At 38.5% G+C, this 21,869-nt stretch overlaps 4 protein-coding genes and 1 long non-coding RNA gene across 6 annotated transcripts in view; all 5 read left to right on the top strand.

Annotated features, from left to right (window-relative positions):
* The window catches only part of RpS9 (ribosomal protein S9), a 1,515-nt gene extending 4 nt beyond the window's left edge, over positions 1 to 1,511 (top strand). Inside the window, exons 1-4 of the mRNA XM_064688474.1 lie at positions 1 to 132; positions 332 to 576; positions 763 to 949; positions 1,243 to 1,511. The exon at positions 1 to 132 is cut by the window's left edge and continues 4 nt beyond it. Coding sequence (XP_064544544.1) covers positions 354 to 576; positions 763 to 949; positions 1,243 to 1,420 — 588 coding nt within the window. The 5' untranslated portion in view covers positions 1 to 132; positions 332 to 353 and the 3' untranslated portion in view covers positions 1,421 to 1,511. The remainder of the gene's footprint in view (positions 133 to 331; positions 577 to 762; positions 950 to 1,242) is intronic.
* Positions 1,512 to 1,815: 304 nt separating this feature from the next.
* Positions 1,816 to 3,887, top strand: LOC135432704 (leucine-rich repeat-containing protein 59). Its single transcript, XM_064688473.1, has 4 exons — positions 1,816 to 2,052; positions 2,578 to 2,637; positions 2,701 to 2,967; positions 3,029 to 3,887. Exons 1-4 carry the CDS (start codon positions 1,945 to 1,947, stop codon positions 3,581 to 3,583), a joined length of 990 nt encoding a protein of 329 aa, XP_064544543.1. The 5' UTR covers positions 1,816 to 1,944; the 3' UTR covers positions 3,584 to 3,887.
* Positions 3,888 to 5,873: 1,986 nt separating this feature from the next.
* Positions 5,874 to 16,108, top strand: path (pathetic). 2 transcript variants are annotated; one of them, XM_064688446.1, is made up of 8 exons: positions 5,874 to 6,080; positions 12,073 to 12,160; positions 12,225 to 12,289; positions 14,237 to 14,332; positions 14,409 to 14,559; positions 14,626 to 15,428; positions 15,501 to 15,612; positions 15,671 to 16,108. In XM_064688446.1, exons 2-8 carry the CDS (start codon positions 12,143 to 12,145, stop codon positions 15,839 to 15,841), a joined length of 1,416 nt encoding a protein of 471 aa, XP_064544516.1. In that variant the 5' UTR covers positions 5,874 to 6,080; positions 12,073 to 12,142; the 3' UTR covers positions 15,842 to 16,108. The 2 variants fall into 2 exon arrangements, with proteins under 2 accessions (XP_064544516.1, XP_064544517.1); XM_064688447.1 differs by lacking the exons at positions 5,874 to 6,080; positions 12,073 to 12,160; positions 12,225 to 12,289 and adding an exon at positions 14,109 to 14,164.
* Positions 16,109 to 16,394: 286 nt separating this feature from the next.
* On the top strand, positions 16,395 to 18,646 carry LOC135432686 (uncharacterized). The gene is made up of 2 exons (XR_010436946.1): positions 16,395 to 17,738; positions 17,796 to 18,646. It is a non-coding gene; the product is annotated as an uncharacterized LOC135432686 (long non-coding RNA).
* Positions 18,647 to 19,074: 428 nt separating this feature from the next.
* Positions 19,075 to 21,578, top strand: LOC135432684 (uncharacterized). Its single transcript, XM_064688448.1, has 5 exons — positions 19,075 to 20,297; positions 20,371 to 20,523; positions 20,595 to 20,844; positions 20,920 to 21,089; positions 21,156 to 21,578. The coding sequence occupies exons 1-5, from the start codon at positions 20,202 to 20,204 to the stop codon at positions 21,222 to 21,224; spliced, it is 738 nt and encodes a 245-aa protein (XP_064544518.1). The 5' UTR covers positions 19,075 to 20,201; the 3' UTR covers positions 21,225 to 21,578.
* Positions 21,579 to 21,869: the final 291 nt, after the last annotated feature.

Below are 21,869 nucleotides of genomic sequence, written 5' to 3'. Positions count from 1 at the left end.
CAGTTTCACTCCTCACAGAACAAGAATTGCTCCACACATAACAGCAAATACTCGCTACTTTGCAGCTGTTAAGCAACTCACATCTCTAGTTTCGCGACATTCTTTCTTTCAGCGTGACACATCAAACCGAGCGTACGTATATTTTGCCGACTGCCAAAAAATTAAAGAATTATGCGTTAAAACAGTTGCAAATATTAGAAATATTGCGCGTGTGAGCAGCTATAATATCTTTAATTAGTTTGCTATTATAAATTATTTAAAAAGTGCAAGGATGCAAGTTAAAAAGTGCGATTTTAATCTAACCACATATTCTCGTCATTGAACTTCACAGTATCGGTTGAATTGTTGGAATCATGGTTAACGGCCGCATACCCTCGGTCTTCTCGAAGACCTATGTGACTCCCCGTCGTCCTTATGAGAAGGCTCGTTTGGATCAGGAGTTGAAGATCATCGGAGAATATGGTCTGCGTAACAAGCGTGAGGTGTGGCGCGTCAAGTACGCCCTGGCCAAGATCCGTAAGGCTGCCCGTGAGCTGCTGACTTTGGATGAGAAGGACGAGAAGCGTCTATTCCAGGGTAAGTTGGCCGACAAAGCCAAGCTGCTGGCCATGTCATGATGATCTGTATTAAAAAATATAATTCTGACACTTCTTGTCTGAATAAACATTGACGTTAACCAATACACACTGAAAGCAGCTCGCCAGCTTTGAGCTATATAATTAAAACAGGAAACGAATATAACTATGTGCCCTGCTTCATTAGGTAATGCTCTGCTGCGTCGTTTGGTGCGCATTGGTGTCTTGGACGAGTCGCGCATGAAGCTCGATTACGTGCTTGGCCTGAAGATTGAGGACTTCTTGGAGCGTCGTCTGCAAACCCAAGTGTTCAAGCTTGGATTGGCCAAGTCCATCCATCATGCACGTGTGTTGATCCGTCAGCGTCACATTCGGTAATTATCTCATGGACAGCGGCGGAAAACGTCGCCAGGCATAAAATAGCTACATAAAAAATAAATGTTCAGTAAGACCACTTGGGAGTCGAACAAGCCGACATGAGCTTGCACCGGCTCTCAACGTCTTTTGGTCATGTAGTTGAACCTCAGTTGGTTCACTCAGATCATATTGCAAAGCTCCATAGCGTAAGTTGCACTGAACAAATTGCTCCAACTTGAAAGCCCTTGCGCTGTGTAAACCAACTTTCTGTATTAATATACCATATATTTTATTGTTTACATTCATATAGTGTGCGCAAGCAGGTGGTTAACATCCCATCGTTCGTGGTGCGCCTGGATTCGCAGAAGCACATTGACTTCTCTCTGAAGTCGCCCTTCGGTGGTGGCCGTCCCGGTCGCGTTAAGAGGAAGAACCTGAAGAAGAACCAGGGTGGTGGCGGTGCTGCTGCCGAGGAAGAGGAGGACTAAACTGCAGTAAAGCTGCTGCGAAACGCAGTTATTTTATAATGAAAGAATTTGAAATATTTACAAATTAAATGTAAAGTCCTTATACAAAAAATTGTTGGTTTTCTATTCGATAGTCATTCAGAATTTTGGCGTTGCCAGACTGGTAAACATTTATTAAAGTATATAGTGCACGTTTAATAATTGCAATTTGATGCATTTGCGCAGCGCGTTAGTGCGCATTATATTTATTTTCTTAGTTTTTTTTTGTAATATATAATGGTTTTAAGCAATTGTTGCATTCTTATATATGTAAAGCCAGTGTCGATTCTCTTGCGCACTTGTGACGTCACTTTATTTCTTGCCTTGCCACCTGCGCTAAACATTACCATCATTCTCTTGATACCATGCGCCGGCAGTCTCTGAGCGGCGTTTGGCGAGTGCAGCTGTGTTTTGGTTTTCGTTTTGAATAGTTGGCATTCAAAATTGTGTCACATTTGTTATTAGAAATAAAATAATTCAAATTAAAAAGCACACAGCCAGCAATTATGCCAAAAGGTGTGGATAAAGTCAAAGTGAACGTAAAGGAACGGATTGAGGGTGAAAGCTGTGATCTCAGCCTCTCCGAGCTGACCGAAATACCAGTGCGTGAAATTGTAAGTAAATTATGTGCGGGCGCCATTAATTACAAGAATATCAACGTGTATAGGTAATTATCTTTTGCGCTGGGTCATATCTGACCCTTCTGATTCGCTTACCACCACACAAGTGCAAACAAAGCGCTGTCTTGTCTGGCGTAAGTCTAGCCAGTTATTGGTTTTCTCGCTCGCGCAAACAGTTGGCTACAGTCATTGTTGTTGTTGTTGCCTGCCTGCTGCCGGCTGGCTTGCAATTAACGCTGACGTTGACTGCATTGCATTTACACTTGAGAGCGCCGCAAGATGTGTGGTTGTATGCTATTATGTGAGCGTGTGTGTGTATGAGTATGTGTATGCGTGCAACCAAAATTGCTTCAGGGGGTTGATTTTTGTGATTTGGCAGCGCAGCTACCACCCCTCGGTCAGTGGCACGGGAAAGTTGCCAAATATTGTATTTTACAGTTGTTTCGGGGGTTTCTTTTTGGTTGTTGAACTTCCTGTTAAAAATTCAACTCACATTCAGTTTATATTTTACCTTCACAGGCTTCGTTCAAGCGAGTTATCTTTCTGGACCTCTCCAGCAATCGACTGGTCACACTCGGCGTACGTTAGATATCATATGTAAATTATTTTATTTGTATTAAAAATAAGCTTATTTTCCCATAGCGCAACTTCACGACGCTCACTAGGCTAATTCAGCTCGATCTAAGCAAGAATCAAATCCGAGTTCTGCCCGATGACTTTGGCCAACTGGAGCAATTGCGTCATTTGGACTTGTACGACAATTGCTTGGAGCACTTACCTTTGAGTTTTGGACGTTTGCGTCGCTTGCGCTATTTAGACTTAAAGGGCAATCCCTTGACGCCCGCCTGGGAGAAAATTGTGGGCCGCTGTTCAACGCTGAAGGACTGCCAACAGGCGGCCAAGAATACTGTAAGACAAGTGGCACTTGAGTCGAGTGCCTTTTCATGTACAATTTGCTCACATTTTGCAGGTCAACGTTTGTGCCAACTACAAGTCGGAATTCATTGAACGTGAACGTATAGCAGCCCAGGAGCGTAATTTGAGTTCAGCACAAATGGCAGGCGCTGGCGATGGCGATGGCGATGGCAGCTCTAGCTCGAATCATAGCACAAAGACCAATGGCGGCGAGGCCTCTAAGAAGTCCAACAAAGCAAACAAGAAATCAAAATCGAAGAAATCGGGAGCTGCTGCTGAAAACGAGCTCTCAATCAAACCTGTGCATTCGGGCCCCATCAAATCTACCAATCAAAAGAACAATCAAAAAAAGAAGTCAACAAATGGCAGCAGCTGGCTTACAGCCATATCAGGCGTTGCTTTCTCATCGCTGATGACCTTTTTGCTGCTCTTCATAATAAATGTGCTCATTATTTATTTGATTATGTTCAAGAACCCGGACATCGCCGATAAGCTAGTTGAGTACATACCTCATCAATATCGCGATTGGATACTGACCAAGACGGAAATCTTTCGACTGCGCGTCACCGATTGGATCTCGGAGTTTCGCACCCCACCGGAGGAGCACTGACGATTCATTTATTTGAAGCCATAAAGCGCGGGGCTTCAAATAGAATAACAATAATTTAATATCGGATGCATAGCGCGTGTGTGAAAGCGATTGAAAAATTTTAACAAGTGTAGACCACCTCAACAAATTAGACGAGTGCGATTTTGAAACTCCCCAATGTACTGCCATATATTTATGTATAATTAAGTATATACGTCCATTGGCAAGAAATTTTTACCTCACATAGGCACAGAAACAGGCACACACACAAACACACACACACACACACAGCATCAGAACTATAATATAAATGCAATGCAAACTACTCTCAGTCAATCTCATTTTTAACTAACGTTACAATAGATCAAAAACAAACTCAATAGTAACTGAAACACAGTTCAAAACTGGCAAACACATAGAAACTACAGACACAGTCAACGTGCTTCACACGGCCATAACACTTATCTATCATACATACATATGTACCAGACTCATAATATCTATGCAAATGCAATTGCATTATGTAAGAATTTCTTGTGCAATTTATATTTTGTTTGAAACCCAGCTCAAGTAAAAGTCAGAGTAAGAGTTGTTGGAATTTATGATTTTATGCTGACAGATTTGAAATCTAATGTATAATGTATGTTTTTTTTTCAATGAATGAATGAATGCCGGTTTTCGTTTTACTCTGTAAATGGAGACAAAAGTGGTTTCATATAATTTTTATGCATACCAAATTTTAAATTGTATATTGTATGAAAAATATAACAAATGTATACAAAAAGATTTGCTGATTTTTGGAATAAAGTTTTTACATTTTAATGAACCTAATGAACCCAATTAAAAAAATGGTTATTAGGCATTGCATATTTGCAGAAAATTTTTATTAGCAGCTATCTAGTTTTTACTATTTTATTTATGTATACTTTATCAATTAATTCATTGCCATTCCTTTGAATTCACTTATTAACCAAACGAATGATAGATAATAACGAACAAATATTCTATATTTATACTAAGTTTAAATCAGTTTCTTATCAACTTTTTAATTGACTTTTTTGATGTGTGAACGTTATTTAAATGTACTGATAACTTCCATGATCAATTAAAAACGCCGAATTTATCTTTCGATGAAAGTTTTTACAATTGCTCGAAAACTAGTGAATCAACTTTCAATATTTTATATTATTAAGGATAAACAGATAGATGGTAAATGTTATATATAATAACGCATTTTCGATGCTTAATATCCTTTCGGCTAGGTTGCTCCCACAAAAATAGGCTAATTACTTATTTAATAGCCCTCTGTTGGTTCTCATATTCCTTTTTCAAGCCCTCTGCACACGACTCTATCACGTGTATCGACAATTTTTGTTTGAAGACCACTTAAAGCTAGTTTGACAATGGGTTTTCCCATATCGTACTTAATTAATAATGATCAGCAAAAAATTCTGTGCATATATATGTATACATATATACTGTGCACTTACGCACATACATACATACATTATGCGAATTTCACCATATCTAATTGTTTGTTTTGTTTATCAATAGAAATCCCTAGAATGATGACGTACAAGTTGTGAAAGGTGAAAAATTATAATGTCACTGCAATAATTTGTGAGTCGACATGACGTTGCATTTTATAAGCTTAATACAGGTATTTATATGACTCAATGGTTTAACGCTTTCTATAATATTAGTTATTTTCAGGTGTTTGCACTTTACAATTTGGAGCCATGATTACGCTGACGCAATTTACTGCTCTCTTATCGTGTGCCTAAGAGGATGCCTAATAGCGTGTCGTGTTGCCGAGCTTCTATTTTAAAGTTTCATGTTTCCGTTGCGAGCAAAAACTTTAAAAGCATTTGCAACGGTTATGAAAGACCTGATCGAAATTTCGTCAGCCAAACGTCAAAGCATTTGCAGACCCTTGGCCTTTTCATTTTCTTCATCCTACGCTCTTTGACTCTAGCAAATAGGGTAGCCTTCAGCATATCCTACGCTTATCCTTTGTCTCTCTTCGTGGGAAATGCACTGTCACAAACTAAAGTAAGTATAATTTGATAATGGGCACGAAACGTGTTTTGCCACAGAGAATGAGAGCGCTCTCCCTTCTGCTCTGTATACTCACAGTCGCTTCTGCGCATTCAGCGTGCCGGCCGCTGTTTCGATGTGTGCCGTATTCAGCTGTTACTTTAACGGCAACTCTCAACATTTTGGCGCGCCCGCTCTGCGCTCTTTTATATAAAACGCTAAAAATGCGAGCGCAGCGTCAGTTGCTGTATGACTTTAGTGCCGCGTGGTCAACGTTTTGCAATCGGTGCTTTAAGTGTTGAGAATATTTAGAACGTGTGCATCGTTTAATATACGTTATATTCATGTATGGTTAAGTAGCATCAACGTTACAAAAACTGTTTTAAAATAGAACTTATCGTTGTGCCAATTTCAAAATCTGTGACCAGAGTTAAGAAAGTGCTAACCAACGTACACAGCGGTTAACGCAATAGTGGACAATGTAAGTACATACACACATGCACACATAATTACGTTCTCGTGTATGTTTGTATGTTCTACTCAAGAATTTTTGTGTATGCGAGCAGCATAAGAAAAAAATGTCAAGCACATGGCACAAATGGATGTCTAGAAATAGAAGGCGACTGACTGCATGGCAATAGTAAAGCGTAAAGCTGCTGCTCAAACGCACACATTATGCAGTCGTAAGGGAAAGCAATCGAAAAATGTCGTTAACATGCCCCAAATAAATATGTACAGTCTGAGAGAAAGCCATTAAAACTAATGGGCAAATGTCAAAACTACACAAGCATGCACTGACGAAAAGTCAAAATGGGCCAGAAATAAACCAAAATTGTATGACAAATTTGTTGGTTAATGCATTATTCAACGTGTTCAGAGGCCAGAACAACAAAAGCTTAGCGTCAATTATATTTCTACATTGTGTTGCACACGAAAATCTGTTGCATATTGTTATTAAGTATTTTTAAACCGCTTTAAGACCGCCAGATATATTCATACAAATTCTGACAGGCCAAAAGCAAAGTCCCTTCACAGTTGACACGCGTACGCAACGTAAGCGAAACGTGGTCGCTGGCTGCTCTGCTGACGTCGACGCTGAAGCTGACGCCTACGTGCCAGCGTTGCACCTGCTCTATAGTTCTCTCTTTGCATATTTCGTTGTGGCAGCGTTTTTGTTGTGCCCTTTGCACCGGCACTACTTCCGATTTTCATGTCTTTCAAATCACTTTCCATGAATGAAATCTTTATTATGGTCCTATCGCCGTAAACAAAAACAAAAACGCGCGCGCTTTCCTATACTTTTACTAATACTAATACTAAGACTAAACTAGGCAGTTTGAAGCGTTTTGTTGTTGTTTGTCTTATTTTGTGTAATAGTGCAATGGCTGAAGAATTCGATTTAAATTGCTGATTTGCCACGTTTTCTTAACAATAAATACGTAATTTACGGGTAATTGAGCGTGTTAAGGGGGAAAGTCGAGTCGAAGTTTTGCAAACAGTACGACGGACTCTAGTGTAGGGTATAACCAATGGTAATTTACGATAGCTAAACGCCCACGACAACGAAAACCATTAGGGCACACACACACATGGACACTTACTTGGCCCTCATTTAAGGAAAAAGACAAATTGTTAGCCTGGACATTGTAATGTATGACAAGCTCATTAAAGGGCGGCAACTAACAACAAAACTAATCCATTAAAATCGAATATTTGTGCTGAGAATTTATTAGGCGACCTTCGTTTCCTGACCGTGGGCCAAGCCAGCGCCTCATCCTTATCTGTTCCTACTTAGAAAGTACAAAAAGCACATGCATGCCTACACATGTATGTACATTAGTATGTATGTATGAATGTAGGAATGAACGTGTTTGCATAACACACAATTTTCAATGTCGCTTTGGTCTATTGATTTTTGTGCGGCGATAATTAACATACAAGAATTTTAGAAGCGGGCAAAGGCGAATTTAACTAAAGACGCAGTAAAACTGTGACGTCAGAGAGCGAAAAGGGCAAAAAGAAATGCGGGTCAGCGTCAATCGCTTTTGAGCGTGGGCCGCATTGGTTTTCATCTAGTTCAAAGAAGTTAGTGCTGGATCTATTTAAATTAAGCTGTATATACTATTGTTAGACGCCACGATTAAGGAATTGAATTGCGCTATGGAGATAGTAATTACGCCTTGGTACGATCCCGGCTAATCTACGGCCAACATGGGCGCTGTTTTAATATTATTTCTGTTATAGTTCCCACTGACGGTTGTTCTTTATGATGTGCTTTCTTGTTTGCTTGTCAATTTGCGCAAATTGTCCGCACACGCCCTTACACTTGACCATTTTCTTTGTGGCAAGGTAAAAGAGCTACCCATCTGCGACTGTTATTACCTCAAGACAAATTGATTTTTAGTTAGACATAACCAATTATCGTAACGACGGCACACCTCAGGTGCTATTTGCTTTGTTATCAACTGTTGGGGAGGTCAGCCAATAATTGCAACATCCCATAAACTTCTAAGAATTCGCTGATATACAAATTTTAAGACAGTGGAATTGTTTAAATTATTGTCCGTGAAAAAGTGAATATACAAGGTTTCTAGTTATGCGAATGTCCACTTTATTATCTCGATTGATAAAGAGAACACACGGCTCTTATCAGGAGTGTACTTCTCTGCTTATGCAATGACCCTACAAACACTCTAATTGTTTATTGCCTTTGAGCTACTGCATTTATCTACATATGTACATATATACAAAATGGTAATTGCCTAACAATATTTAGGGCCCAAGTTGTATGCCATATAAGTTCCTGGTGTCTATCTGAAGGCACGCAATGTACAAATGCTCTGGAAGTAAACCTCTAGTCATTAGCACGTGCCAACAATAATAATAATAATGATAATATATTTTTAATAATATAAGTGCTGCTTAAAATGATCTTTGCTAGACGTAGTTGATTTATTTGAGCAGCAGTTTTTGCCGATTGTAGCAGTTTCTACTGATACTATATAAAGCTGAGGAGCGGCTCATTAAATTTCCAGCGATTACTGGCATATTTTTCAATGACGTCAAATATAGTAACTTATGGAATGTTAATAAATAATGTCTAATTGATTACTGGTTATACGTTAATCTTAATTCGTTTAGTCTGATTGATTATTTTTAATCTACTTGCCTACAATGTTATTTTATTATTCATTTTGCTGAGCCATTTAAATGTAAACCTTCTATTGGAAACCCAATACTTTAATTGACAAGCCGCCCTGTAGTTCCTTTAAATTCATAAAAAAAAAACAAAAACATTTCTGCGTACACAAATGCAACATAAGCAGGTGAAAAAAGTTTTTGCTGATGAAATTTCTATAAAACTTTGCACGGCGCCGCATGATCTTGAAGCTAATTATAAACATAATTATTTGAAAGTAAATATAGATTGTATATTTTCTAAGAACCATCACATTATGTTGACTTCGATCTGATAAAAGGCACACGAATCGAAATTCCGGAAATTCTTTCTTGACGCATTAGTTTTCAAATTAATATCTTATCAAAGCAAATAAATATAATACAAACATTAGGGCAGATACAAGTTATTTTTTTACTTATCACAAATAAAAATATTTACCCAATGCGTTTAATTCAAATACAAGTCCTAATCTTCGTAGACGTCATCAGATGTGCTTAAACGTCAATTTAAATTCTAAATTGGGAACATGTGTTTTTTTATTTTGCTTAGGGGCCTGGCCGGGTGGCTCAGAGCGTAAACATGCTGGGAGAGTGGAGAGCGCTCTCCCAAAACAGGATGCTGCGCTGAATTGCTGAGAGCGACGTCAGCCAGATATGACGTCACATGTCGCCTTGGGGATAGGCGCAACAGTCGTCTTAAGGCGATAATCCCCATTCTCCCGCAAATCAGATTTGAACTATGGTGCACGCTGCAGTTAATATGCTTTTAATGCGATTGTTTATTTGCTAGTGGACAACAGATGTGCTTTGTGCTCTAAAAATGGGTCTATTCTAATGCGTTTTTACTTTTTCAACACATTATGCACGATTTTCGGTATTTTGCTTTGTATTCATTTGAATATTTTCAATAGAGTATGCTAAAATGCTTCTCTCTTTGTCAAAATTTCATTTTCAAGGTTGTCTTGTTTGGGATTTCGAAAAGAATTTGTTATTTTGGTTCTGTCTTGTGACCGATATATGCTTTGAATATAAGAATCAATGGGTTTTGAGATTTATCATCTTAATATATTGTTGACTAGACAGCTTGAGTTAAGTACATACATATTTATGTAAGAATGGGACTTTGTACTATATGGAATTTGGACTTTGGAGAAATAGAAATCTTTTAAAAGAATATTCCTTAAACTTACATTTCCTGCTGCAATCGAAACCCCGACAATATGTCACAGATACAATGTACACATCCAAAATGTGTTCGAATTTAATTAGGATGATGAAATTGTTTCTATTTTTGGCAGTTTTCATCATTTCGAACAATGAGAACAGTTTACTTAAAATTGTGGCGTGCCACAAGGGCATCATTTACAGTTATCTCTGAGTTGCTTTTTTTTTGGCTATGTCATGCTCGATTCTCTATCTCTCTCTGGTCTGTTCACGCAACAGAGTGTAGTGCTTTGGTGGATTTTGGCAGTGATATAAATCGATCAATTATTTAAAGGTTTTGCGAAACCAGTTCTCACCGGTTTGTGGGGCTAAAAAACAGACAACAGATGAGATATGGGGCGACCATTTGGTACCTCAACCGGCGAATAACACTAAATATATCCGATATCTAACAGCACTAACATAAAATAAAAAAATTACTAAACTGTGCCAATTTTATAGACTCGCAGTGGGTGAAGGCTCTTTCTTCTTATTGTTGTTGTTGTTTGTTGTTGTTGTTGTTCAATACACATGTGTACATACATATATGACTATTTGTATTTATATTGATGTTCTATGTGGTAAAAGACCCCACTAATAACTTAGCGGCTGCCGCCAACACAATTTATTTCATTCATACCGGCACGTTCCGGGCCCGACACGATACGATAATGGTTTCGATGTTACGACTATATCTTATCTTACTCGTGATTTATCAGTATACGTGATTTGTGACGTGGGGCTGTCTGTTTTCTTGCCTGTTCGTTCGAGACCATGTATAAAATTTGACTTTTATAGAGCTCTTAGCCGAGAGTTATAAATCTGGAAGCCGACAAAGTCATAATACTTATGAGCTCGAATAAAGATAAAGATTAAGTGTAAAATTGAAGTGTTATTAATTTTGACTAATCGAAATCAGTTTAAAGTTTGCTTTTGCTGATAAATGTTCATTCTTCATATTCGATTATATGAGTATTATTGATATACAATACTTGAAAGCCGCACGTTTAAAGTTCGGCTTAAATGAACTCGACCGCAACATCAAAGTTCATTCAACCTTGTCGAGAAATGTGCTGAAGTAAACAAAAATCAGAAATGGTAAACCCAATAAACCCAAAAAAAAAAAGCTGAACATTAAAAAGTGTCTGCGCGGCATCTGCGAATGCCAAATGAATAATCATGTAAATTGGCTAAGAAAGCACATTTATCACTGTCATACCTAGACTCGACTTTATATGATACTCCACATTTATGATACCCTATATATGATACTCTAGCTGCCTGTCATTTATTCTCACTTTTATTTAGTGACTACATATTAGGCAAGGCCAGCAAAGTGCTAATTGTTAGCTAACGACCAAAATATGACATACAAAGGCAAAGTACAAGCAACCATGCAACCACGAGGTTGCCTTATTGACGCATGTGACAATCTGCCCACCTGCCCCGCCTTTGATCCCAATGCTGTGACAATTTCACCGCTCGTGAATGTGAAATGTAACACATGTATGAGATGCCAAAAACAAAATTCAATTTTGGCTGGGATTTAACATACATATTAATAATAGATCAACGGCGGGTAAACAAGTCAACACTCGAATCTCATCCTCATCATGATGACAGGGCCAAAAGAACATTTTCGACAAACAAATTGAATGGGACAGCGTTGCGAAATGCTCGAGAGTTCATTGATAGCGCTCGGGGCTAAATATAGAACTCATTAGATGGAATTTAAGTGACATATAAAGAAATTAAGCGAATAACTTGTCATATTCCAAGCCAATTGTCGAGCCACAAATGAATTTACATGCAAATCTCAACAAAAAAAGAAAAGAATTTACAGAATAAATTTCAATAAATTAAATCAAATGCCGCTTACTCTGAAATTGAATGTGCGGCGCACGAATCAATTAAAAGGCAATTGAACGCATAAATGTGAACAAATTAAAGACAATATCCGACTGAAATTTGATTGAACATAATCAAACAAACGTCTGCTGATTCAATCAACCAAATTCTATTAATTCTTACACCCAACAGAGGCGCATTCCTACTGTAACTAATAAATGTTTCTCTTCTTTTATTTGCAGACCGTACACTGTGCGAAATTTGTTAAGAGTCGGCGCTGAAAAGTTAAAAAAACACACACACACATTCAAAATGGTTAACGTTATTGCAGTGCGTATTCAAATTGAAGAATTTTCCTTTCCATTTAATTGATGTGAATAACTTTTGATTGCAGGACGAGGGCAGCAAACATGCGCCACAGGAAATGGAACAATTCCTGCCCGGCGGGGGTATGAACAAGTAAGTACCGCCATGTCTATAAATAAGGCCGTGAACTAACTATGAACTATCTAATAAGTACATAAAAGAATTTCCTTTGCGTGCCCGTCAATTAAACGTTAGTTTAGTCACACAAATTGCCCAATGATGCCGCCAAATGTCACTTGACTCGCCAATTTACCAGGCGCCATTCTATATATATATATATATATATATATATATATATATTGTCGAGCTCAGCCGTGGTCCGATATTATGTATATATATTTATGGTTCATGACCGCAGATATTAACTAGCAAGCTGCCTGTAATTATAAGCAACAAATGTGTTTGCAAGTATAAACAGCTTAACCAGTTGAGAGTCGCACTTTTTAACACACTTATCATATAATATTACAGACCCACATATAATTAGAAGTGTAATCGTATAGCTTTGTTATTGCCATAAAATACGTAGCTTGAACCCTACGTAAAAGTATACCTACCTCATGGAATAATACGGAGTACAAAATGGGCCATATTTCTGTAAACATCTATTTTCTACACACATACGTAAATATATTTGCATTGGTACATATATGTTTTTACATAGAAACAGATAATCTTACACGTATTTGCCTCACACAAAAATATTTTGAAAACTCTTGACGTTGCATATTGTTGTTTTCATTTTGCAACGAGAGTTCAGCTAAACGCTGAATTATTTATTTTATTCCCAATGCAAATACAATTTTGCAGCCTGTCAAAGCAAATATTTAAATGACAATTGGAAGCGCAACCTCTAAAAAAAGTAAATAAATATAATTTCATACACGAGTCGAAATTATATAAACAAGCAAATGCATTTTTTGCCGACTTTTAAGATATACTATATTTTGCTTGCTGCAAACTTGGCTCAAATAAAAAACAGGAACTGAAACTAATTGTTTTCTAGAATTCTGAAATATAACGAAAACTTTGCAATTCGAACAGTCACGATCTGCTGATAACCTTTCGTTTTGTTAGGGAGCAAAACGTGGACTTTAAATGATAATAAACATTTTTATGAGAAACGATTTTATAAAAACAACTATAAATAATACATATGTATATATATATATATTTAATTATGGTTGCGGTTACTGGGTGCTACGTACCTCAAGTATATGCATACATATTTATGTGCGGTATATATGCATATAATTATGTGCTTATCAGGCGTATTCCACACATTGCCATTGTCCATAATCGGATTTGGAGGTTTTACAAGAAATAATTGTGTTTTTTTAAGTATAGCACATAATACATTCAAGGTGACTAGCAAAAATAAAGGAAATGTTTTCAGCTTAACAATTTCAAAATAGAAATAGCCTTTTTGTTTAACAATCTCTTAACTAAAAGCTTACAAAAATATCTTAAGATTTGTATCTTAAAATCAAACAAAACATTTATTTGTCGGACTCTTTTTAAGCATTCTTTTATGCACACATAGCAATATCTTATAAGCCTAAAAGTAGGCAATGGTAATTCTTGATATTTAGGCTTGGTAATTTTTTTGCTGTTGCAATTGATTTCTGCGGCTGATGCAATGAGATGGCAGCTTGGAATCAGGCTCGGTCCAACAACTGGCCAATCACAATTGGCTCGCGCATACAGACCAAATTCGGATTGTGCATTTTTGTTCGCTTGTGTTTTGCACCGCTTGTAAACATTAAATGAGACGTCGGCCAAACGACTATAATTGCAGATGCAGCAATTCGAAACCCAAAGAATTTCACTCACGGCTGCCACATACAACATATAAGAAAATGGTGCACTCGTTTATGGCATTTAGTTGTTGTTTGGGCCGTGAACAGTGTGCAGATCAGATCAGAGCATGGCCAAGAGCGACTTAGTACCCACTCACGTTGAGCTGAGGTGACATTCATAAGAACCAAACCTATTGGCAGTGCAAATTTGGCTAACGTATATTAATTAACGCATTTACAGATACAAGATCCAGCCACGGAAATCAGATGCCGAGCAGGCCTTGGCTAACAATGATTTTGATCCGTTTGCAATGCGCGACAATGAGCATCCCACTACGTAAGTCTGCTGCCCAAAAGAGGCCATATTAAATTTTCCTTTAATTTTTTATCAACTCTCTCCCTTATTGTTTCAGTGATAACGAAACTTTGACGCATTTGCTGAAGGCCTCTTTGGGCACTGGCATTCTGGGCATGCCGTTTGCCTTTATGTATTCGGGTCTTGTGATGGGCATCATTGCCACCATCTTTACTGCCTTTGTCTGCACGCACTGCAGTTACGTGCTGGTAGGTTCAAGACAAGCCAAATTTGCTTTTTGAACTTTGTACTTAATGGATTTTACCCAACTGCAGGTCAAATGCGGTCACAAGTTGTACTACAAGACACGTCGCACCAAGATGACGTTTGCGGAAATCGCTGAGGCTGCATTCCAGAAGGGTCCGAAAAGTTTGCGCGGCTTTGCGCCCGTGGCCAAATTCTCCATATTGTTTGGCCTGTTCCTCACATACTTTGGCACCTGCTCCGTTTATACGGTGATTGTGGCCAAGAACTTTGAGCAGGTGCTTGAGCACTGGTTTGATTGTGAAATCGAGTCGCGTGTGATAATTTGCATAATGCTCGTGCCATTGATCCTGATTGCCTGGGTGCCCAATCTGAAATACCTGGCGCCCGTTTCAATGGTGGCCAATGTTTTCATGGGTCTCGGTTTGGGTATTACGTTCTACTATCTGGTCCAGGATCTGCCGCCCATTCAGGAACGTGCGCTCTTCACCTTGTCTACACTGCCCGCATTCTTCTCCATAACCATTTTTGCCATGGAGGCAATTGGTGTGGTTATGCCGCTGGAGAACAACATGAAGACGCCAAAGAATTTCCTTGGCATTTGCGGTGTGCTCAGCCAGGGCATGTCGGGTGTTACCTTGATATATATGCTTCTGGGTTTCCTTGGCTATATGCGCTATGGCAATGCAACTGGCGAGAGCATCACCTTGAATCTGCCCATCGAGGAATGGCCCGCCCAGGCAGTGAAAATATTGATTGCTCTGGCCGTCTATTGTACATTTGGACTGCAGTTCTACGTGTGCCTGGAGATTGTCTGGGATGGCATCAAGGAAAAGTGCACTAAACGTCCCACATTCGTCAATTATGTGCTGCGGTAAGCTATCAATCGGTTAAAATCGGGTTCAAATAATACCTGTACTCATAATACTTGTTAATTCTCTTGTAGCACTGTTCTGGTAACCGCCGCTGTAGTGCTGGCCATCTCAGTGCCTACCATAGCACCATTTATGGGTCTTATTGGCGCCTTCTGCTTCTCCATACTCGGTCTGATCTTTCCGGTAAGTGTTGATCATTTAACTCTTAATAGTTTGCTTAACTGGAATCTTCCTTTTGTAGGTTATAATTGAGCTTGTCGTGCATTGGGATTCCGGCTTCGGTGCAGGCAAATGGATACTGTGGAAAAACATAATTATCATCTTGTGCGGCATTGGCGCCCTTGTCTTTGGCTCTCATTCGGCCATCAAGGACATCATGAAGGTTTATAGCACAACCACAGAAGCCCAATAAATGGTTTCCTTTGGCTTATCCAAACATATAAGGGAACTTGGAAATAATCTCCTGTGCATAACCGACAAAAACCATAATGCAAAAAGTGCTATACCAAGGGATATATATTTATTATACACACTATTTGTATACATTTGAGAAATATACTTTTTAGCATAGTCTGTAGCGCTACAGGAGCCAGCCGGGAGTAGCTCCTGTTTATTTCCTAGAGATCTAACTATTGTTAGATGTAAAACTGCGCCCACACTTTGTACATTTTTCGTTAAAGCGCATTACTAAACTAGTACCCTTAGGTTAACTATATTCGAGTGCCTAACCAAGTAGCACCCAGCACCAAACTGTCAGTTTTTGCACGTTTTAGTACACATGCAAATGCAGTTATATATATTTGTTGAGTACATTTTAGTACCAAAACTAAACAGTTAACTAGCTTAAACTCTGCTACTATATACTAGATGTAAATGATTCTGAAACACACACACACACACACACACCCACATACATTTTATTTTGATTTTGATCAAGGTAAAAAAGACTTTTAGAGCACTTTCTTTTCAAAAGAGTATTACGAAAAAACCAAAATTGCAATCATTTATTATTTTTGTTTGTTGCAAGCACTTGCAGCATATTTTTTTTAGCATGTTTAGTTGATAAGCAACAGGATTTGGTTCTAGGTTCCTAAAAGCTTTGCAAGCCATTCAAAAAAGTTTTTATTTTTGTATATACATTTTGCAGACTTTTCGGAGCCCAACCAAAAATAAAAAAAAATAGCCATATCGGCGATGAGTTACTCAAATTATATTTTTTTATACATACTTATGTAGTATCATTTTCTAAAAAAAAAAAAAGGAAAAACTGGAAAATTAGCGAAATATTCAATTATGCGATATTCTTAATGCACACTAAATTTTTGTTGCTTAACATTTGTATTTTTATTATAGAAAATTAAATAAAAACTATTGAATATTAAAAACACATACAAGTAAATAAATTAAAATAAAACAAACCAACAACACCAAAAGACACCGAAAAAAGAATCGAATTAAAAACAGTTTTTGCATTTAAACCTTTGTGCACTGAAAAGCAACGAAGCTGATTTAACTGTAAAGCGAAAAGTTAACTTTTATATTAAAGTCTTTAAAGTCGGTAGATCTGTCAATTGTTCAGCTAGATGAGATCGATATACATAGTTTTTATGCTATATATGAAAAGCTGTTGGAAATTATCTAGCTCTTTATATTGAAGACTATTTAAAATTGAAAATTGTCCATATTACGTATTGAAAAGAGCTAAGATTGATATAATTGTTTACTTTTTGAAAAGAGTTTAAACTTCAAACAAAACAAGCCCGGAAAATTGTCATAATAAAAATGTACTATAAAATAAACACTTGTTAAATTTAAGGCTTAAGCAATTAAGAATACTGAAGTCGGTTGTAAACGACTGGGCGATACCCTGTGCGTAGCTTAAATCCGGTTAAATACTGAATGCTTGCAATTTTGATAGTTCGATTACTTGACTATTAATTAATGAAATTAATACCCTTTATGACACGGCATACAGCTGCACGTGGCGCAAGGTATCCAAAATCGTGCGTTAATTGGACTGTGTTGTGATTCTCGAATTGATTTGCCGCAGTTGTCCCACACAATGTCTGATTGCAAATTTCATTTTGATACGGTCAAAGTAGTTGGCATTTCATGCAATTGAACCTGCCTATGGGCCAATTCAGGTAACCTCCGAGTCAATGCGCTTGCGACGCGCTCTTGAGGCCATTGCCGGCCCACTCAATCAATGGCGCTGGGTCTGGAGAGCGGATCGTGTTATTGGCTTGTCATATTTATGCGACAGTTGCGAAAGGCTTTGTTTATTGCCGTGCAGACGTGGGAATGTCTAGGTAATCCTTGACTCAAAGCTCGCAGCGCAAGCGTTTCTAATTTGTAACGGATTGCAGAAACCCTCCAGGAAACCCGCTGCCTCAACCAATTAGCGCATGACAAGCAGCAGCGAATTCGAGAGTTAACAATGGTCCCCGACCACAAGATGACTTGCTACCAACCAATTCAGTGCATACCACTAGCTGCCCACTACGCTCCACGACCATTTGTCTGGGGCCAGTTGTAGCTGTTGTGGCCAAGGTCGACGGCGATTCAAAATAATTAATCGCTTAATTGTCATCATCGTCGTCTCGTCAATGGGATGCTGTGCACGCTGATGTTGCATCTGGCTTTCATTCGATGGCGCCAAGGTCAGCTGGGGCAGCAATAGAAGCTCGCCAGAAGCTGCTCCGTTTTGTGGTTAAGGTTTCCGCTCGTGTAATTGGTAATGTAAAACCATTTTGGGCCATTGTGTAACTGCGATAATTACAATTGAGCTGACAAGAGCTGCTTTGTGTTTCGCATTTCAAATGTTTCGTCTTCGCTTGCGGCTCTGCGGCTTTGTAGGCCATTCTTATCGAGACCATCTGCATAGAAACTTTCACCCAACTTGGTATACTTTTAACGCGCATAAATACATTTGGTATGATTGTCTATGGCCTGTCATTTTTATATGACATGCAATTGGAATTTTAAGTGCAGCCGCTTGCGACTCTTTCAAGTGCTCGAATATGGCATTTGGTATACATAGTTATGAATACAGATCAAAACGTGTTTCGGAAAAGCCAACTTCTCAGACCACAAATCATTTCACTTTCACAAGCCTTTCAAGGTCCAAAAAAAAAAATATAAAAAAACTTTAAACAACCCCATGAAGCATCAATTTTCTAACAAAGCTTAATATGAAAACGAATGAAAAAAAAAATAATACCCTTCAGCAGCCAAGTGCCTGGCAAGAGCCTCACAAATTATACAAATACTTATTATAATAACAAAAACAATCAATAAATTTAAAAACATTATAGAAATTTGTTGACCGAAGCGCAATCAACAACAAAATACAAACAAGTGTACACAAAAACAAAAGCCCAGAAACAAAAGCATTCACTTTCAAAAGAAGGGAAAAAAAATAACAAAACGATTGACTACAAAATTGCCCAGTCCGAAAAAAAATGAAATAAAACTATTGTAATTATGCATAACAAAGATATTGGCAAGCCAAATATTGAAAGTTTCAAGTGAAGTAGCGCATCCAATCGACCCGAACGATTGAGTTCATCAACAACGCCAACTTGGCCAGTTTAACAACGAAGATTAATTAATTACTTTGCTCAAAATGTGTGTGTAGTGTTTTTTTTTTTGTTTTTTTTTTGGTTTAAACAAATGAAGCGCAAAATATTAAATGGCAACTAATTTGGCAGTCGAGCTTTAAAGTAAAAGCCATAGGAAATGTCTGTAGATCGCTCACCAAATTTGCAGCCGCCTTATACCCTGTAATTCAAATTGGCTATAAAGGGCGTTTGAATTACAGATTTCGAGATGTGATTCTAAGTTTTATATTTATATATATTAAAAACTTCAGCTCAGTTCATATTCTCACTCTAATTTACTATCTTATAGTTCACTCTCATTCTTCTGACTTACTTTTTTCTTCAGTAATTTATATATACATATATACTCAAGTCGGTTTCACTTCTACTCATAGATGACAAAATAATACTCTTGTAACTCAGACATGGGCAAGCGATATCTCCTGATTGTATATCCTATCATAATATCGAACATTTTTAAATTTAAAATCTTACAGTGTAGCATTAGGATGATCTTATGAAATTGAGATGCTGCTGTGAGTTCACATAACCTATAACTTAGCTCACACCATAGTCCAATAACTAGAACTTCGTAAGGGATATCTGGCCGTCTGACTATATAGCTCTTACTATTTTGTATTTTGGGCAATCTTCAGATTATGGCAGCAACAACATGATGATGATTGTCGTGCCAGGCAACCACGTGATGTTTGCAGCTTGCTGACTGCTGTTGTCGTCGTCGTCTTAGTCTTCGGCAGCAGCAGAGGCGACAGCAGAGGCAACAGCAGAGGGCACCTGGTGTTGGGCGCCCGCCACAGATCAGCGCGCTTTGTGCATTTGCATTCATTATGTTTGGCACCGTCGTCGCGATCACAACGCAGCAGTTGCTCCTCTCGCAGCTGGAAGATCGATTGTCAATCCGTTGGATTCTTAAGCTGATTTTTAGCTCGTCATTCGATTTCGGCAAGTGTTTGTGTGTGTGTATGAGTGTGTGTGTGTGTGTGTTGCAATTTTTGGCACATTGAAAAATATGTTTGAAATGTGGATTTGTGTACCGAACTGCTAACACTTGTTTGCTGAGAACTAGAGTTGTGCCAGGTCGATTGACTTGACCTTTAGCTGAAATTCTTTATAAATATTGTTTGTGAAAAAACTAATAATAAACAACTTAAAATGTCGTCAGCACATGTCTTGCATATAATTGTGCTGCTCAGTCTGAGCGCTGCTGTCTTTAGCGAAGAGTCGACATATGCGGAACGCAACCACAAGGTGGGTAGGTCACCGTATCATATCTAAGGCCATAAATAATCCATGCAAAAAAAAAAAACAAAACCAATTAAAGAAACGTCAAATCTATCGTGAGCAAGTGCTGCCACATGCGGGCGGCAAGATACCCGACACCGCCTTTGAGACGGATCGTCTGTTTTTGAACCGTCTGCAAAAGGAGGGCATCTCAGTGCCGGACGGCATTGTGCCCGAACAGCGGAATCCGCAGGTCATTATTAACGCTACTTAATTATATATTTTCAAAGCCAAAACTCAGCATTTAAATCTATTAATATCCAGGTCTATCAATACTATAACAAGCCCATGCGCACCGTTTATCATATTGCGCTCAGCTCTGATGGACGTTATACGCCGCGAGAAGGTCGCTACCACTACCGCCAGGTGCCCACCGTGGAGACCACCTATCTGTATCCCCAGGCCGTGGGTCGTCCGTATGTGTTGGTGCCGCCCAAGCATGCATTGCCCACCTACCGTCAACTGCAGCTGCATAATCCGTTGCTTAATCAAGTGAAATTCCAGCCCAAGAAAGGTGAGCCAAGTTTTTGGGCCTTTACGCCTGGCTGCACTTACATACATACACAACATTTATGTGCCTCTTGTGCAGTGCCCAATTTTCTGGAACTGGCCCCCACCGTGGGCAAGAGTCATGCATCCAGCTCATCCAAGGCGCAGTCTTATCAAAATGTGAATCTTCTGCATGGCCAGGCGCTGCCCGCCTTCAAGAAAAACGCCGGTGGAAGCAAGACCTATGTGGATAGCTATGGCAAAACTCACGTAAGCCCAACCATTCGACCATCATAATCCGATAATTTATGGGTATTTTCAACTCTTTTGTTGCAGCTCTTTAGTGAATTCGATGATTTGCTTAACAAACTCGATTTGAATCCAGCAGGACAAAAGTTGTATTAGTTTTTCTTTTAGTTAGAAGACCATATTTTTTAGATCTTAAGTTTAGTGGAATACAATTCAGACAGAACAAGAGAAGTCTCACTATTGAAAGAGTGACAAATGCCTGCATATCCAACAATTACGAGCCATACACCAGTTCGATTTTTAAAACAAAGTTGAAAACAATTTCCCTCTTTATAATTACAGCCAATCATACCATATTTAATAACTATTTCTTGTATACAATTAGTAATTTAAGTAACGCTGCAAATCAGCCGAAATTTGTTAAGCGTAAAGAAATATCTTGCTTGCAAAATAAACAGCAATATGTAATGCAATGTATGCTTTCCTGCAAGAGCTGCATCTAAATGCATTATACATATGCTTACACATGCATTAGATACTTTTGCTTATCATCATTTTACTTAAAGTTTCATTTACCCATTGCATTGGGTCTGTAGTAATTAGTTGGTGCGATACGTTTGTTAAATTGCCGAGCAAAAAAAGCTTAGAAAAGCAGCTTCCAAAAATCGAAAGTTGCCCAGCGCACGAGACCAACCACCGAGTGGCCAAATCCGAACCACGAACCGCTAAACCACGCTTACCGTCAGGCATCGTTAGCGGTACCCTTGAAAGCTTGCACGACGACGACGACGACGCCGCCGT

The sequence above is a fragment of the Drosophila montana genome, unplaced genomic scaffold, assembly GCF_035044405.1.
Source record: "Drosophila montana isolate Dmon_TW-CO22-7 unplaced genomic scaffold, ASM3504440v1 contig_3213_1, whole genome shotgun sequence".
In the NCBI taxonomy this organism is placed as follows: Eukaryota; Metazoa; Arthropoda; class Insecta; order Diptera; family Drosophilidae; genus Drosophila; species Drosophila montana.
Note: the sequence above shows the minus strand (reverse complement) of the source record. Positions and strands in the feature narration are given on the sequence as shown.

Excerpts from the sequence above, each read along its gene's own strand:
- LOC135432704 (XM_064688473.1), top strand. The coding sequence starts at position 1,945 with ATGCCAAAAGGTGTGGATAAAGTCAAAGTGAACGTAAAGGAACGGATT. Across the intron at positions 2,053-2,577 it reads AAATACCAGTGCGTGAAATT|GCTTCGTTCAAGCGAGTTAT; the intron begins GTAAGTAAATTA and ends TTACCTTCACAG. Across the intron at positions 2,638-2,700 it reads ATCGACTGGTCACACTCGGC|CGCAACTTCACGACGCTCAC; the intron begins GTACGTTAGATA and ends ATTTTCCCATAG.
- path (XM_064688446.1), top strand. Across the intron at positions 15,429-15,500 it reads TTCGTCAATTATGTGCTGCG|CACTGTTCTGGTAACCGCCG; the intron begins GTAAGCTATCAA and ends ATTCTCTTGTAG. Across the intron at positions 15,613-15,670 it reads TACTCGGTCTGATCTTTCCG|GTTATAATTGAGCTTGTCGT; the intron begins GTAAGTGTTGAT and ends TTCCTTTTGTAG.
- LOC135432684 (XM_064688448.1), top strand. The coding sequence starts at position 20,202 with ATGTCGTCAGCACATGTCTTGCATATAATTGTGCTGCTCAGTCTGAGC. Across the intron at positions 20,524-20,594 it reads CCGAACAGCGGAATCCGCAG|GTCTATCAATACTATAACAA; the intron begins GTCATTATTAAC and ends ATTAATATCCAG. Across the intron at positions 21,090-21,155 it reads ATAGCTATGGCAAAACTCAC|CTCTTTAGTGAATTCGATGA; the intron begins GTAAGCCCAACC and ends CTTTTGTTGCAG.